The sequence below is a fragment of the Catharus ustulatus genome, chromosome 21 (assembly GCF_009819885.2).
Source record: "Catharus ustulatus isolate bCatUst1 chromosome 21, bCatUst1.pri.v2, whole genome shotgun sequence".
Lineage (NCBI taxonomy): Eukaryota > Metazoa > Chordata > Aves > Passeriformes > Turdidae > Catharus > Catharus ustulatus.
The window spans coordinates 10056253-10073048 of NC_046241.1; the positions used below are offsets into that span (position 1 = coordinate 10056253).

General features: G+C 41.8%; 2 protein-coding genes across 3 annotated transcripts in view; one reads left to right on the forward strand and one right to left on the reverse strand.

Annotated features, from left to right (window-relative positions):
* Positions 1-6934, reverse strand: part of DENND1A (DENN domain containing 1A) — a 150095-nt gene extending 143161 nt beyond the window's left edge. Inside the window, exons 1-2 of one of the 2 annotated variants that reach the window (XM_033077211.2) lie at positions 6793-6934; positions 1044-1114 (exon numbers count right to left, since the gene is read on the reverse strand). In XM_033077211.2, the coding sequence (XP_032933102.1) occupies positions 1044-1114; positions 6793-6809 (88 nt within the window). In that variant the 5' untranslated portion in view covers positions 6810-6934. The remainder of the gene's footprint in view (positions 1-1043; positions 1115-6792) is intronic. The other variant, XM_033077212.2, reaches the window with a different exon arrangement.
* Positions 6935-8156: 1222 nt separating this feature from the next.
* LHX2 (LIM homeobox 2) overlaps positions 8157-16796 on the forward strand; it is a 49146-nt gene continuing 40506 nt past the window's right edge. Inside the window, exon 1 of the mRNA XM_033077701.1 lies at positions 8157-8244. Within this exon, the coding sequence (XP_032933592.1) occupies positions 8209-8244 (36 nt within the window). The 5' untranslated portion in view covers positions 8157-8208. The remainder of the gene's footprint in view (positions 8245-16796) is intronic.

A 16796-nucleotide genomic window follows, 5' to 3' on the forward strand; every position in this document is an offset into this window, starting at 1 on the left:
GATGGCACAGAGCAGTAGGACAAGCCAAAACTGTATTCCAGTTACAACTCCTAGGAGGCTTTGGCAGGGAAGGAAGGAGTTGCAGCCATTTGACTTTCACAGACTGTAACAAATATAGATATAAAAGGAGGTAAGTGGCTTTCCAGTCAATAAAATCCAAAAATCTTTTCTATTGTTCATTACACTTATCTACAACACACACGTGATTGTTCAATGAAAGACAAAAGAAACACTACTTCAGTATATGCTGATTAATTATAATTATTTAATTTTGACAAACTTCCTTTTTGTACCATTCTAGAGACTGAATCCTCATAACAGTATCTTGAACTAAATGTTGGCATTAGGAATTTCAATCTTTGCTTTTCCTGCTTATTTGATCAAATTCCTCGGGTGAGATGAAAGTGCAACCAAAAATTCCCAAATGTACTTACATGTTGGTTTCAGCAGTTATGAGATTTCTCCACCATAAACATAGCAATACTTACCAAAAATAATATTACAGAAAAATACTTGTGTAATAATGACTTAATAACAATGGCTAAAACATTTAACCAAATCAGAAGCTGCATCCATGCCAAGTTTCCAGATAAAGTCATTTCATCAAAGCGAGAATTCTGGGAGCAGATAAAAATACTTCTGTTGACAAGTAAGAAAGAGGAAGTAAAAACAAATTCCAAACAACATGTTTTAAGGTTTGGGTTTTTTTTTTGTTTAAAACTACCCTTTGTCACATAAGCAGCAAATACCAACCTGAAAAAGCACTTACTTTTTCAACCTAATCAAGAGAAGAGTTATTTTTGTTTTAAAAGACAAAAAGAGACAAAACAGTCAAAGAAACCTGAAAATTGCCCACAATCAGGTACAGAAACACAAATTTCTCACTTTTAGTCCTAACTGTAAAAGATTCCACAGAACCAGTAACTGAGATATTTTAAAAGCTAGAACAGCATAACTTTAAACACACTTTATTATCTCACAATAGATTTCCTTAAGAATAGTTTTAAGCAATAAATAGGTAGAAGTACAGTGCAGATCAGTACCTTTCCCAATGCAGCTGATTCCTGAGTGGGTCACTTCTGCATACACCTCAAAGGTAGTTTCTGGATTTTGTCTGCAACAAAAGGAAGGTATTTAGCACTCTGAGCATTTGGTTTAAGTGCACTTGCAGTGAGGCAGTCAGAAAGGGTTTGGCATGCACACAGTACAGTGACAACTACAGAATCTCCATTTCTTGGTTTACAGCTGGATGATTTCTCATCAGACCTTTGTAAGGTGATAAACACAGGGATTTTTTCAGGGGAAAAAAAGTCTCAGAAACTTTTCACCAAACTGAAAAGTCACATGTCCAACACTGAACAAACAGCACCCAGACTCACATTTCCATTACTGTGACCCTTGAGTTCAACTTCATGACATCTATTTGGCCAGGAAAAGGGGAAAAAACAGTAGCTGCAGTCAAGAGGAGGCAGAATCACTTTCTGCACACACTACTGAGAAACTTAAGAGACTGAATTTAGGATGAAGACAGCATCCCTTTTTAATACCTGTCAAAATATTTCTACCTCTTTGTTAAAAAAAGGCCATGCTGGAGAATATTACAAATGCTCAAGGTTTGGTCTCATGAGACTCTTAAATCCAGAAATTTGCCAGATGCATGGAAATAAGTGTGACATTCAAAAACCATACCAAATTGAGCTACAAGATGTAAATGATGCTTGAGGAAAGAGATTTACTTTGCTCAAGAGTTATAAATATACCAGCAGTAAAAGTAAAAAGTTAATGATATTACTTCAAAACAAACAAACAAACAATCCATTTAGTGTATATTTTCAGTTCTACTAATTTAACTCTCTAAGTGATGCTCTGGAATTACATCTCCTAATGAGCATGCAAAGGCAGCAGGTGATTATATAAGAAAGAATATTTTGAGTCAATTCCTGACTAACAATTTTAGCTACTCCAGATATTTATGAGATTAAAGAGACTGTAATCCTGAAATAAGGATTTTGCAGGTCTGAACACGTGACACTTTATTCTTAGACCTTCTGGTTAAAATCAAGAATCAAAATTGCATAATTACTGTTCCAAATTTATGGCTGCTGGTATAGTGATAATATTGTCTCCTATGTGCTAATGCAAACTAACATTAGAAAATTGCTGTGGTATAATTTACTTGTGAATTTTGTAACTTCCTTACAGCTAAAGACAAAAATAATGACAAAGCCCATAAATATATATGCTAGAACTCCTAACTGAATGATAATTTTAAAAATTAAACTCATCTTCCCCAACATTTCAAACCAAACATATAAGCATGTCAAGGAGTTCAGTTTAACTCTTCAGAGAATTTCTATTATTTTTAATCCTACTTTAACACCAAAAGGATTAAGGAAAACATTTCTAACCATGCCACAGGCCCACTTAGGCTAACTCAAGTGGCTCTAAGCCAAACCCCACACCTATTTAAACTGACAGAAAAGCCACCATTGCTTTCAGTAGCACAGGATCACACTCCTGAGTTTTACAGAGCACCTCTCAGGAGCAACAATGGTTCACAACTCAATTAACGGTAATTTAATTTGCCACCAGCTCCCAACTGGTTTGTCTTAAGTAGCTGTTTTTTCAGAAAACTACACTCATAAGTTATGAGAAATCCAAAGTCAGCTATTATTGTGCAATATAAACCAAAGTTGCGTAATTCTCGTGGCACTGCTCAAGTTGCAGCACATTCCCTGCAGATACTGGGGCTCAGCTCCATTCCACAGGCACGGGGTGAGGGAGGAACGACACCCACAGAGCACCAGAAATCGATTTTTCCTTTCATACACATTGCTGGCCAGCCTTATCATACCCTCCTTGTTTGTGTCTTTATTTTTAGCACCCTGTTTCCTTAATTAAAAGTTTATAAACTTTTTATTTTTACAGTTAATGGTTAAAACAACAAACACCTTTTTAGTATTATGTTAGAACCCATGTTCAGATTCTTAAGTGAAAGCTGTAACACAGCTGGCAGGAGCACAGACTATATTCCAAAACTTTCAGACAAAAAGACATCACATTTTGTATTTTAATTTTCCATGACAAACGTCCATTTATTTCTATGAACAGTGAAATTAAAGTAGCCTTCCCAAGTGAGAAACTCAGTATTAAAGGCTGCATTCAACAACCAACACCTCAGCATGAGAATGAAGTCCTTGTTGGATTGTGGATATTTTATAACTTTTCAGAGGCATTAAGGAAACAAGTCACTTTAAGACTTCATACAGTTTGCAAATACAGCACAAACATGATCAGAAATGTGTATTCTATAGCCCAGTGTCACCTGTGCATCGCACAGAAACCCCAGCCCCTGCAATCCTCCTCAGCACAAGAGCCTTGAACACACTCACCAAGTTTTCCATCCTCCCAAAAATCACCTACAGACCCATGGTCACTTATCAAGTGAACAATAACATGCAATTAAAAAAATACATAGGACACAGAGGTACAAAAATACAAAAGTACCTCATTTATTTGAGAACTAGGTAATTTCAGAAGGAAATGCAATACTTCTTTGTAAACACAAACTTAGGAAGGAGTAGTATGAGAAAATAATACTTCTGTGATAAATGCTAGTTGTATGAATTATTGCCAACCCCTGATGTAAAAATAACATCCATTTCAAAGCAATCAATATGAAATTCAATTTTACACTGCAATAAGATATTTCAAATAAGATATTTATGTACTTTTATGATCAAATATTGTAGTTTACCAAACTGTAAGAGATTTATTCAGAATAAAATTAAATCAAGCCCTTCTCCAAAGTTGGATGGCTGGAAGTACATACTTTGCATATCTACAGCCTATTTCAATTCTGTCAGGAGCATTTTCTGTAGTAGCACTTATGACAGAAAGTATCATTCTGCTTAAGAACTGACACATAAGACAGGAGTCTGACATTGCCTGATAATTAATTGTCTTGTAACAAGGTTTAGTTGCTCAACTCTTGCAGAAAATAAATTATTAGCAGAAACTGTAATCACTAATTCAATTCAGAAACTACAACTGAAGCCTTGATTAATTTCCATATATTTAACTTTCTTGGCTGGTACTCCCTAGGTAGATAATATTTCATCTTAGTATATAACAAACGTTCTGTTAAATCTCTGAAAGTTTTCCCAGATGTACACTGGGCATCTATTGTGTCACCAGTGAAATGCAACTCTGGAAAGGGACATGCCAACTGCTTCTACAGTGCAGTGCCATTGTGCTGAACAGACTGATATTGACACATTATTAATGACAAATAAGTAAGAAATCCTTTCTGTCCTGTAACAGGGAGTACAGAGGCTCCCGAGCAGTGACAGCAGCAGGTTAACGAGATTCCTGTCCTACCTCACCTGGCTGGCACCGAGTGCCTGGCACATTCCTACAGCACTGTAACCCAACACTCAACTTAGCTTTTTTTTTGCCTGCAGCTATACAGAAGGCAAAAGCTTACAGGACTGCCGGCAACTCCTTGATTTCTTTCACTTCAGTCTGATGCAACTACTGATACTTCTCTCTAAGCAACCCTTCACTCGTATGACTCATTATTACACATCCATCAGAAATCTGACAGATCTGCCCAGGTTTCATGCAGAGTCTCTTACAGTGTGTGCAAGGGATCCCGTGCTAAGCAGTTTAATATCCCTCACAGTTATCAATCCACTGCAAGAAACAAGAGATCAGACTGCTGGATGTTTACTGGGGCTCCAGCACAGACTGGTGACACCCCTAAAAGAGATGTGCCCCACCCTACCAAGCTACCAAACACTTCCAACCTGTGCCAATAAGGAAGTTACTTACCAACATTAAAGTCTTTGCTGGATTAAACATCCAGCTCAGAAAGCCAGACCAGAAAAGCCTCTTAACTCAGACAGGTTCTCTCACTGTATGTATTTCAAGACCATTTTGAAATTTTGTCCTTACGCTATTCGAGCACAGTGTTCTGTCCAAAGTAGAAGAAAGCAGTTTTTTAAGTGTTGCTCAAGGCAAAGTTGCTTAACGACTCAGTGGACACAATGCTTTCTCACAAAGTCCAAGAAGAATGAAGAGTAATGTTTGTCTGGGTTTATTACCTCTGTTACTCTGGTGGTTTGGAAAGATGTGGGTTTTATCTGCAGTCTTGAAAGACAAGTTGACACCGAAAGACTTTGCACAGAAAAAGTCCTTAACTCTGCTGGCTACACCAAGTATTTCTAACAGCTACATCTCCCTGACACTGGTTTCTAGTTGGAGTATCTCACCTTCCCGATGACATTCTCTTTTGGCAAAGTCTACTCAAAGCCACTGAAGTCCAATCGGCAATCACAAACCCAAAGATGGCAAACAGCTTGTGGATTCAGTGTGCACCAAAAGAAACTGCATTTAAAGTAAGCATCAACCTTTTAATAGATTTAAGATAAGGTCTTCATAAGAAGTCATTTTGGATCATAATCTTGAAGTGATCCAAGCAAGGGTGACTGCTGCAGGGTCTGAAGGTGTGAGTCCTGCTCTGCCGCCAAAACACCCTCAGTTTTCAATTCTACCTGAATTTGACTGTAAGAGTTTAACCAGTTTCTCAAGTTTTCATTTCTCTGAAGCAACAGTTGAGAACACATACTCCAAAAAGGTGCAAAACTCATGCCCACAGCTTAAGGAAGGAAGGCTCATTCCTTTCTGGAACCAACCACTGCCACAGTGCTATCATTACAAACACTCATTACCCGCTCACATTCTCCTGAAACGCCTGGCTGAAGACACGTTTTCATCTAGCCAGCCTATGGGCTTGGGAACATGACCATGTGTCATCGCACAAACTGTGTCCCCTCCAGTCTTGTATTCAAGTTAAATAGAAGAAGTGAAAAGTTAAAGCCCAATGTAATCCTGAAGAACACTGTGTTCGAGGCAAAACAAGTGCTCAACAGCACCTGCTGAAACTGTTGAATAAAACAGGATCTACCGGGGTCTCTCCACTCTGCAACCCTTTCACACACACAGAGATGTCAGCACTCCTGCCTGGCAATAGCTTTATTACACCTCTACCTGTGTCCGAGGAACTGAATTTTCCTGGAACGGTATATGAACGAAGTAAGACTTTTAATGTGACTATACCAAACATACCAACAAGGCGTACCAATAAATCAACCACCAATTCTATGAAAATGTAAAAAAACCAAACATTGAGGGCATGGATCTGCAGGCCCAGCACATCAATCACTTGCATCACTCTACTCCTTCCCCCAAACCCCTTTGCTAACGCACTTCGGTTATCTCCTAGGCAGACTATACTCCTTCCGTCAGCACACTCCAACCTGGGCAAAGAAATTTGCACTCCTTCGACCCCTCCACACCCCCGAACAGGCGTCGGCCGTGCTGGTAACGAAGATGTTCCCAACACAGCACCCCCGCCCTCCCTCAGGCCTGCACCGATAACACTGCACGGCCGTCCCCGCCAGGCCCGGAGAGCGGGAGGGGCAGCGGGCCGGGTGGGAGGCAGGGTCGGCTCTCGCCCCTCTCCTCGGGCAGGGCCGGAGGGTCCCGCCGGGGTCCCGCCCGGAGCTGGGGTCGGACGGCCCGTCCTGCCCGTCCCCCCGGCTCGCGGGGCAGGCAGCGCTCTGTCCCCTGGATTCTCCCTCTCCTCGTCGCCCAACCGGAGGCCCGCGGGCTCGGCCGGGGTCCCGCCCGCGCGGCCTCACACGGAGCGGAGAGAGGGCGGGGAAGTCAGTCCCCTTCTCGCTCTCCTAGGGCCTGAAGCGGGGCTGGAGAGCTGCGGAGGGCACTCACTTGATCCTGGATCCCATGGTCTCCGGGGGGCCGCATAGACCCGGGGCGGAGCGAGACACGGGCGGGGGCCTCAGGGCCGCGCTCTGTCCAGCGCTCGCCCCTCACTCCATCCCGGCCCGCGCCGCGGCGCCCCGGCCGAGTCACGGCGCGGGGACTGCCGGGAGCTGTAGTGCGACAGGGCCCAGGGCGGGCCGTGCCTCCCTGGCTGGGGGAGCCGCCGGGGGAAGGACGGGCTCTGCTCATGGTGCCGAGCCACGGGAAAGCAGGCAACGGGCAGAAAGTGATGCACGGCAAGTTCCACCCGAACATGAGGGAGAACTGCTTCACTGTGCGAGTGACCGAGCACTGGAAAAGATTGTCCTGAGAGAGTGTGGAGTTTCCCTCACGGGAAATATTCCGGAACCGTCAGGACACAATCCTGTAGTGTGGGCTTACATGACCGGACAGGGAGGCTGCACCAGTTGCCCCAAAAGGTCCCTTCCCACCCGATTTATCCTGTATATCTGTGACTGCGGCCGGGAGCGTCGGGGGTCGGCAATGGCAACGCGGAGTGGCCCCGTTCTCCTCGGGGAGATTCGGGCCGGAACCCCGCGGCGGGACGGGCCCGTTACCCTTCATGGAGATTCAGGCAGAAATTCCGCAGTGGTTCGGGCCCGCTCCTCTCACATTCAGGCAGGAACCCCCGGAGGTTCAGGACTCGCTCCCCTCAAGGAGATTCAGGCAGGAACCCCGCTGCGGTTCGGGCCCGCTCCTCTCACATTCAGGCAGGAACCCCCGGAGGTTCAGGACTCGCTCCCCTCAAGGAGATTCAGTCCGGAACCCCGCGACGGGACGGGCCCGTTACCCTTCATGGAGATTCAGGCAGAAATTCCGCAGTGGTTCGGACCCGCTCCCCTCAGATTCAGGCGGGACCGGCCGCGCTCTCCTCAGGCTTCCTGAGCTACCCCGTCGCGTTTAGCAGCTGAAGAGCGGCCTGTAGTGACACCGGACAGCGAGGTCGGGCCGAGACTGGCGAGTCTAAACCGCGGCACCATCTTGATCCCGACCCCAGGATAACCACTGACATCCCGGCCAGATGAGCAGCAGGACTGCCCGTCCTGGAAAACCCCGGGCAGAAGGGAGCCCTCCCCATGGGCACAGGCCGGAGTCTCAGCCAGGATCTGGTATTTGATGTCCAGAACCCACAGAAATCAAAGGAAAGAGGCAGAGGGAGGATTGTCCTGGCAGAGCCGGGACAAGACATTGTGCACTGTGGGCACAGAGACCAAAGGGGCTGAAAAAGACAGTAAAACATGACTAGAGACAGTCTCAGGGCCAAGCGAGATCATAAAGAGGACTGGAGAGTTCTCAGAAATTGAATGCAGTCTGCTGAAAACATGTCTTACATTGACTCAGAAATTGGAGATAGCTTTTGAAATGTGCCATGTTGGAGTTGGCAAGCAGAACAAACAGGTACCCAGCTATTTCATTAAACATGATTTACGGGGAGTTTTCAGGAAGGTTTAGAGCATTTCTAGTGTAATGTAGCAATTTTTAAACTTTATTTAGGGTTGAGGATGATCTCCAGTGTGGAATGAAAGAATTTTTCAATTTGTCTTTGAAACAAAGTGCAAATTTCCAAAGTGCAAATCATTGTGGACACCAAGTGCTTGGCTGAACAACCTAGTCAGCTAGAAAGATGGGAGGAGTATTTCCCATCTGAGTTCCTTTAATACCCCGTTTGCTCCCCAGAAAGCCTGGGAGGAAAAATCATACCACCCTCATTCAAGTAATAAATTTAAAACGTGTTAAACACTATGCAAAAAGTCCTGGAAGATTTATTCACAGTCGCAGTAAGTCAAAGACGTGTTTGGGGAGATGAGGAGGAGTGTTTCCAGTACTAATTTGAGTATTGAGGTGCTTCCAGCACAGGTTCCACCCACAGCCTCTGCCACAGGAGCCGTGTGTAAGCTCAGAGCTCAGCGTTCAGCCCTGGCTCGTTCTGTTCTGTGCTATAACCTGTCCCCAGCCCTGAGTCACTGTTTGATCTACAGTGCTGTTCCCTGTCTCATTCAGTCGTTCCTGTATCCATGAAAAGTAGCTTTGTAACCAAAATGACTGGGTTCAGACAGGGATAATCTAATCCTTTAAACATTGGTGCTCTAAGGATTGCACATCTGACCATCAAATGGTGCTGAGTTTATAGAAATATTGTTAAAATCAGTTGCTAAAGGAAAAAAACCTATGGTCAGTAATGAGTTAAAAAATAAGGAAGTTGGTAAATGCAATGCTGGGAAAACCCTCAGCGTTTTAGGAGTGGCTAACAGAATTTCTTACAATTCACCACTGTTACATTTCATCACATGTTCCTTTTTTGGAGAATGGATTGACATTAAATTTAAGAGGTAGACTCACAATTTTAGTCTTGGTCTGTTTTGTGTAATGAACTTTTTAAAGATTTAAAGGTAAACTTATTAACATGAACAGATACAGTAAATATTTAATGGGGAGACGTATACAAGAGTAGTAGACTGGTTTATATTTCATAGTTTTTAGACTGGACATACTAAGGAATAAAAGTCTGGGTGATTCAAATGAGCAATTTGAACCCTCTCCCAGAGAAAGTGAGTGTTGGGAAGTATGCATTCAGCCAGTTTGGGAGAAGAAGACATGAAAGGTGAATTCTGTGAACTGGACTGGATAACTGAGGTGGTGGATGAGCTGGTGGTGAACTGAAATGTCAGGAAACACAGTGTTTGGCAACTTCATTTAAATATGTCTTGGTGAAATACCTATTTTGTAGGTGACTGATTTGTAATGAGCATGTTCTCCTGCCCCAGGGAGGAATTACAAGGGCAACTTCATGTTGGTATCTTTTCATCATCAGTTTCTCAAGCAGGATCTTGTACACGTGTGAACCTTTGAGCAGGAGATACTGCACTCACATGGGTCCTGTGATAAGCATGAGGTAATAGATTTGAAACATATCATTATGGTGTATTTCAAGAAGAGGATGACCTACCTCAAATGCACAGTTAATAAAGATGAGTTTAATTAATAAAAATAAATGAGCATGTGTATGGAAAATTGTGAGATTCTGTCCTTGCTAAAGAGGACACATTTAATGGGTCTGGCAACATGCAAATTCAGTCTATGGAAGCTCTGGTTTAAAAGACTGCCTAATAAAACAGGTGTGAGCTTGTAAATCTGGTAATGCTAAGTGAGAGGAGACCAGAAGGGTGAGGACAGGATGAATTTCTTCTACTTCAAAGAAAAAGCAGATGCTAATATGAAATTTGTACCATGCTTTCTATTTTTTGTATATATGAAGCAAATAAAGTCAGGTATATTCCAGAATACAGAACATGCTTGTACTCCCCAAATGTTGATAATAAAATAGGAGAATTCATTCAAAATCTCAATTGAATAGACACTGAATATTTAAATATTTGTTCAAATTGTGAAAACTATATTTTCTGTGGAAAAGAAGTGGGGGAAAATGTTAAACATGATGCAAATATTCCTGTTCTCATGCAGGAAATTTTTCTCTCTGTCTGCCTAATAATAATTTATGTTCCAAGCTGTAGAACTTTTTTCCCCCTGCTTTACCTGGTGTATTTATGTAAATAAACTGCTCATTAGATCCTCCAAATCCCATTTCCTGCAATTGTCGATGGCCCCCACGTCTGCAGCTGGCCCGATGGTTGATGTAATTGTGTCCCAGTGACAGGGCAGCAGGGACAGCCAAACCCCCGAGGAGAGCCTGGGTTCCAGCAATGCCTGCTGGCCTGGCCACGGAGCCCTGGGTGTGAGTGGCTCAGAATAGATGAGCTGATTAACTGTGAATCACCCTCCCAGAAGAGATGAAGCATTAATAGCAAACAAAAGGGAAGCAGAAGGGAAACTTCAGGCAGAAGAAAATAATCCAGGAATTAAAAGCTTGGTGAAAGCCTTAGGATGCTTCCAGATTGACCTGAGAGTCTAAGTTCAATACCATAGAAATGGGGGTCTGATAGTCCAGGATGGATTTGGTGAGTGTGGCTGAGCCTGTGTTTTAATGTGTAACACACCCACAGCAACAAATGTACATGAGAACACAGTTACTGTTTCTGCTCCCCCAGTGACCATCCTGCTGAGCCACAGTGTAACTGGAATTTACTGGGGACATTCTCCCTGCCACATTTCAGCCAATGAGAATGGCAAGGGAAAAAATGCTGACTTTAGAGATCAATAGTAAAGCTTCATCTAAAAGGTTATGCCTTGGAAGAGAATATCCTGCTATCTCACTAATATTGATTATAATGTTCATGTACCTTTTTCCTAATTTCTCGGTGGATGAATATTAGGAAAATCTCTAACCATGTTTAGAAACCAATGAAAAGCTTTTAAAAGGTATTTTTTTAGATGTGAAGCAGAAGTTATTTCATCAACCTTAGTTTTGTAATTCTTGTTGTTATCAAACAATGAGCCTCATGAGTTATGGATCAGGTCATTGCAAACAGCCTCCAGAAGTGTTCACATATGTTACTGGAGAAAAAAGCCTGTTCTTAGTGCTCCCAGACTGGGATTCATCAGGCATTGTTAGGATAGCTGTTCACCCTCAGAGACATTCACTTATGCCCTGAAACAAGACAGATATTTAAATCAGCCTATGTACCTACTTGTATGGATGGAAATAGGTCATATTGACTGGTTTTCCATTACAAGTTAAAAAACAATAATCTGTATTTGCACAGAGTAAAACAGATCATTAGAAAATACAGAAGAAAACATGAAAACTGAAAAAAGGGGGAAAATCTCCACTAAAATTTAGTTATAAGAACATAACCAAAGAGTTAAATCAAAATCATTCTGTCTCCAAAACTGGACACTAGGAGATGTTTAAGGGAAAGTGTAAGAATGTGAGAATATGTAGAATTCTCTCACAACCTCCAATAAATTGGTGTGTTTTCTCAGCCACAGATGCTGCTTCAGAACAATGGTTTTTGTGGGATCAGGCACTGGGCTCCGCTTGGATCGAGCTGAGCCATTGCCCACAGCTCCGTGCTGACCATCACCAATCGTCACCTTGTTTTCCACCTCCCTCACCTCCGTTCCAAGAGGTCTGCTCCCTGCTGCTGCCCAGCACAGAGGCAAGACTGATCATCCTGCCTTCCCATCAGAGGGAATATCACTGGATTGCCGTAACTCCTGAAATACAATGGAGAGTGGCTCAGCAACATCATCCACTGGTTCTCTCAGGACCTGCGAATGTACCTCAGTTCCCATGAGCTTGTGCACCTTCAGGTTCTTTAGGTGGTTCTCAAACCTGATCTCCTCCCACAGCTGTGGGCTCTTCATTCTCCCAGTCCCTGCCTCTGCAATGTGGTTGGAACCTGTGCCAGTGAAGATGGAGGCAAAACCATCGTTGAGTATCTCAGCCTTCTCCATGTCCTGGGTAACCAGGTCCCCCCATCCCCTTCCTGAAAGGACCCACCATTTCCCTGTTCTTCCTGTTATTTATGTACCTGTCCAGAGCTAATTCTATCAGGGTTTGGCTTTCCTGATAGCTGTCTGTGGAGACAATTTCTCTATATTCCTATCAGTCTACCTGTCCTTGCTTCTACCCTGTGTAGGCTTCCTCTTAAAAGCTAAGCAAGCAATAAAATACTTTCCCTTTCAAGTGTTTGAAGTACCATACACTGAATGACCTTTTCATTTTCCATTCACAAAGAAATAAGAAATAACTATTCTTATTTCTGATACCTATGATTATACCAATAGCTATAACTCAGGCCCATGAAATCCTTTAATGTAATGAGCCATGCTGGAGAGTCATTCCCCTAAAGAAAAGAGCTCAAGATGATTGACCTGAAATGGCCTCTTCATTTTTTAATGAAAGGAGATCTAAATATGGCAAACATTTCCCTTTGCTACTGTCTCTCAACAGACATCTTCCTCATCAGAATCTCTTATGATTAACAGAATTGGTTGTTTAATTTTAAGGGGAAACTGGCAAAATGTCTATGAGAACTATCTGGGTTTTGTCTTTAACTGTGCATTGATTCTTCTGTCAGAAAAATGGGGTTTTTCCCTTTACTGATTCCATAGGAGAGAAGGCACCAATTTGGCATCAGGAAGTCAGTGCTTAGAAGAGTATGATGGTAAAAGAGTGTGTGTCTTCTGTTGGTTGTGTCACGTTAGGTGTGTGCAGAGAACATTTTTACACTGTCTGCCAGCATCTTCCCCATAATCACTTCTGTTCTCTCCTGCTGGATCTGTTTGTCTGTATCATCTAGCACAGCCCTTCTCTAACCTCAGAACTTCTTCCTGTTATGTGTTAGGCCTTTACCTTCACCTTTGCCTCAGGGCACTCTCCAGCCAAGAGCAGCAGTTTTGCACCCAAAATATATCCAGCTCACCTGTGTGTGTTACCAAAGACACCAGGAGGTGAACTAAAGAACAAACACAGGAAAGGTAAAGAAAACTGTGGTGAAACACTCCAAGCTTTTGAAAAGCAGGGAATGCCCATCTTTCCAAGGGACAGAGTAAGTTCTGTAGCACTGATCCCAAATTTTCTTTTAATGCAGTTCTAACTAGATGGAATAGGCTTTGCAGTGTTTATCTTCCTCTTCCTGCAGTCTACCAGAGTTAGCAGAACTCCTGTGTTTTTTCTACCTGATACTGTCTCACACATATTCCATTCTCCAAATTTTCACCCAAGCAGCTTTAAATGAGCACTAGGTAGGTAATAACAGTGGGCTGCCCACTCAGTGGTTTGCTTTACTCTGGGGCTTATAGACCCCTCCTTGCATGTCACAAAAATCCTCTGGCTCTGGCTCCTTGGAATGGCTCTGCCTCCGCAGCACAAACACTGCCTGCCTGGTTCTTGCTCTGAAGCTGTTGAAGACACTATTTCATCTGCCAATAATAAAGAAGCAACTGACCTAAGTTACTCTTCTCTGTTCACCTTGCTGTGATGGCAGAGTGCTGACTGTACCGTTATTGCTCTATAAAGTGGAGTCAGATTTATGAGGCAAAATCTATGATGGTGTGATTCCAGCTAGACGAAAAAAAGCCCAGTATGAAAATAGTTATTCATATCTGTGATAGCCTTTGTCACAGAAGAGATAACCCTCCTGAGCTGAAAGGAATAAGATCACTGATGTAAATCAGACTGCTACATTCAAGTCCCTCTAAGTTACTAATGAGCCTGGAAGAACAAGGATTCTTAGGAGAAATCCAGAACAGCAAGACGTAAGTTGTTGGAGCAGAGGGAAGTACTTACTTCAGATGATACTAAACTCTTGTACTGTAGTGCCTGGATTAAGCTGGTAGGAGCATGAAAGGGAGGGAAGGAAAAAGAAAGAGATAAAAGAAGTAAGAAAGGAAGGTGTGAACAAACGAATGAATGAACCAAAGAACAAGGAATTTATAAAATGCAGTGTTTCTAAGGCAGTGATGTTCATTACTTGAAAGATGATGTTGTATTTTGTTGCACTCATTTAGAAATAGGAATAATCTTGGTATGAAGCATGGGTGTAGGCAGTATTATTTTCTTTGTGTTTCCCCATCTCACGGAGCTGATGGGATCCTAATTTCAGAGTTTCTAGTAGCAACTAAAAGAACTTTTTAATATAAAATTAAAGCATATTTTCAGCCAGGCTTCAAATGTAAGTCATTACAATCACCATAAATCAGAAGACCACTAGCAGTGTCAGCTTCACTGCCCTTCTGGGGAGGAATCTGTTATCCTTTCTGCCACAGGATGGGGGCAACATGATGACTATTGATGGCTCACTACTTATTAAGTTGTCGTCAGACAACATGTTGTCATAAGCTATTATTTCTAAGTTGTTATTAAGAAAACATCAAATGGCACTTCTGTAATGTAAGCTGGTTGTTTTAACAATGGGAAGGTATGTGTTGATATCAAAATTGAGCTATATAATGTTCAAATGAAGATTTAGTTCATGTTGCTATGTGGAAAATTGATCAAATATTCAAATTTCTACAATGTCTGAAAGCAAAACAGAAATTGAATAGTAGGGGTCTGAGTCTTATGTAATTTATACTCATTTTATATGATTGCTGAAACATGACATTCCAACTTACCTTTCTGGCAACAGCTAGTGCTAGGCAGGCAGTAGCTGTTCTGAACTTAAATATATAAAGTGGATTTGATGGCCTACAAATTTCTTTTAGTGATTTTCCTGCTTTGATGTTCAGAAGACATCAGTAATGTTACCCCTGATTGATACAGGGTAAGTTCCGGATCTGTCCATTCTTGTTTGTACTCCCCTTTTGCCCAACAAGTTCAAATTAAATGTGTCTGATGTCCTGTACCTGGTGGGGGAAGAAACCTGGTCATATTAAGAATTCAGGGATTCTTGACTGACTTGGGGATTGTCTTTATATTGTCATTGTTGGTATCTGTAGCTTACTTAATTTTTTTTAATATTCTTCAGTGTCATAGTACAGGAGAACTTTCTTCTGAACCTGTAGATATTGTTTAAGTAAAAAAAATGAGTGGTGCTTTATTTCTAGATGTTACTTTAATGAGTTCTTTGATGCTAATGATCCCATTATGTTTTGGGGGGGTAAAAACCAAACACAACTGAAAGTGCACTTACCTAAACACTGAGACTTACTTTATACTTCACAAAAAGTCAATTTTATTTGTGTAATTACTGCAACTATGCGTGATCAAGATGTAACGAGGTGATACCATGAGCTAGCAAATACCAACCTCTGAACTCAATAGAGAAACGTTAAATAGGCAGCACAGCAAGCCAGCAAATACACTCCCTTTCTCTAAAATGGGGATAACATCCTGCTGGAAATGCTCTTTTGAGTCTAGTTCTGACACTTTTGTGGTATAATTTAAAATTATAAGGTGGGGATACTGGTATGCTCCTGTCCTGCTGCCTCTAAATGGAGCCGTCGTTAAATGTGGTTTGATTTGTCCTGCTCTTACAGGTAATGAAGACTGGGTGGTATTTCACCAGGGTTAATGCTCTTGGTCCTTGTTATTAATTCCCCTGGAAGTACTCACCTTTTTCTAGACTTTCCAGTTAGTCCTGTAGGATGTTAAAAAATGTTTTGGTACGTATGTTAGTTGTTTTAATCGTAGAGCTATAAAGAACTAAGTCAAGAAAAGCCTCTCAAGTAATACACAGGAGTTAGTTTATAAAGTAAGTAAAGCTGAACCACTAAGTAATAGTGACCACAATATAATTAACTTCAACATCCTCAGGGGAGAGATTGTACAAAAAATGAGGAAGCTAGTTAAAAAGACCCTAAAGTCAGAAGTGAGGAAATTAAAATCCTTCGACTCAGCATGGAGGCTACTTGAGCAACCATAACAGGGCAGCAGAAGGCACGCATAATCCCAAACAAACACGGACACTGACAAGCAGAAACAAGCCATGGGGCTGCAGGAAGGTTCACCAAGATTGTACAGTCAAACATGCATTTTTCTGAAGGTGGAATTATAACTTCTGAAGTCAATAGGGATAAATACAGTGGCTAAGATACCCAGTGGAGATTAGAAGGATGACAGAGGATTTGAGGAGCAGATAGCCTGACATGAAAATAAGATTTTTTTCAAGTATTAAGAAGCAGCAAGCCTGCAAGACATTTTATAAGTCCAGTGGGCTATTTGGTAGAAAAGTAAGAAAACTAATGAGAATACAGTGACACTGAAATGAAGGTAAATGACTTGTTTGCATTAGCATTTCCACACAGAATTTAGGGTAAAATAGACATACCACATTTTCTCCTCTTATGTAATACAGAAGAGGTTTTGTCAAACACAGGAATTAAAAGATGTACTAGAACAAATTCATAAAATAAATAAAAACAGGCTCCTAAGACTGGAAAGTAAATAAATAAATTCTAAGGGGATTTCAAACAAATTTCTGAACTACCAACAAGAACAGACAATCTGATTAAAATCAGTACACATAGTAAAGTAGAAAGCATTTATCCCCTAAAAGGTATGAAGGGTAGTTCTGGAAATGTCCACACAGAGATCCATGTACATA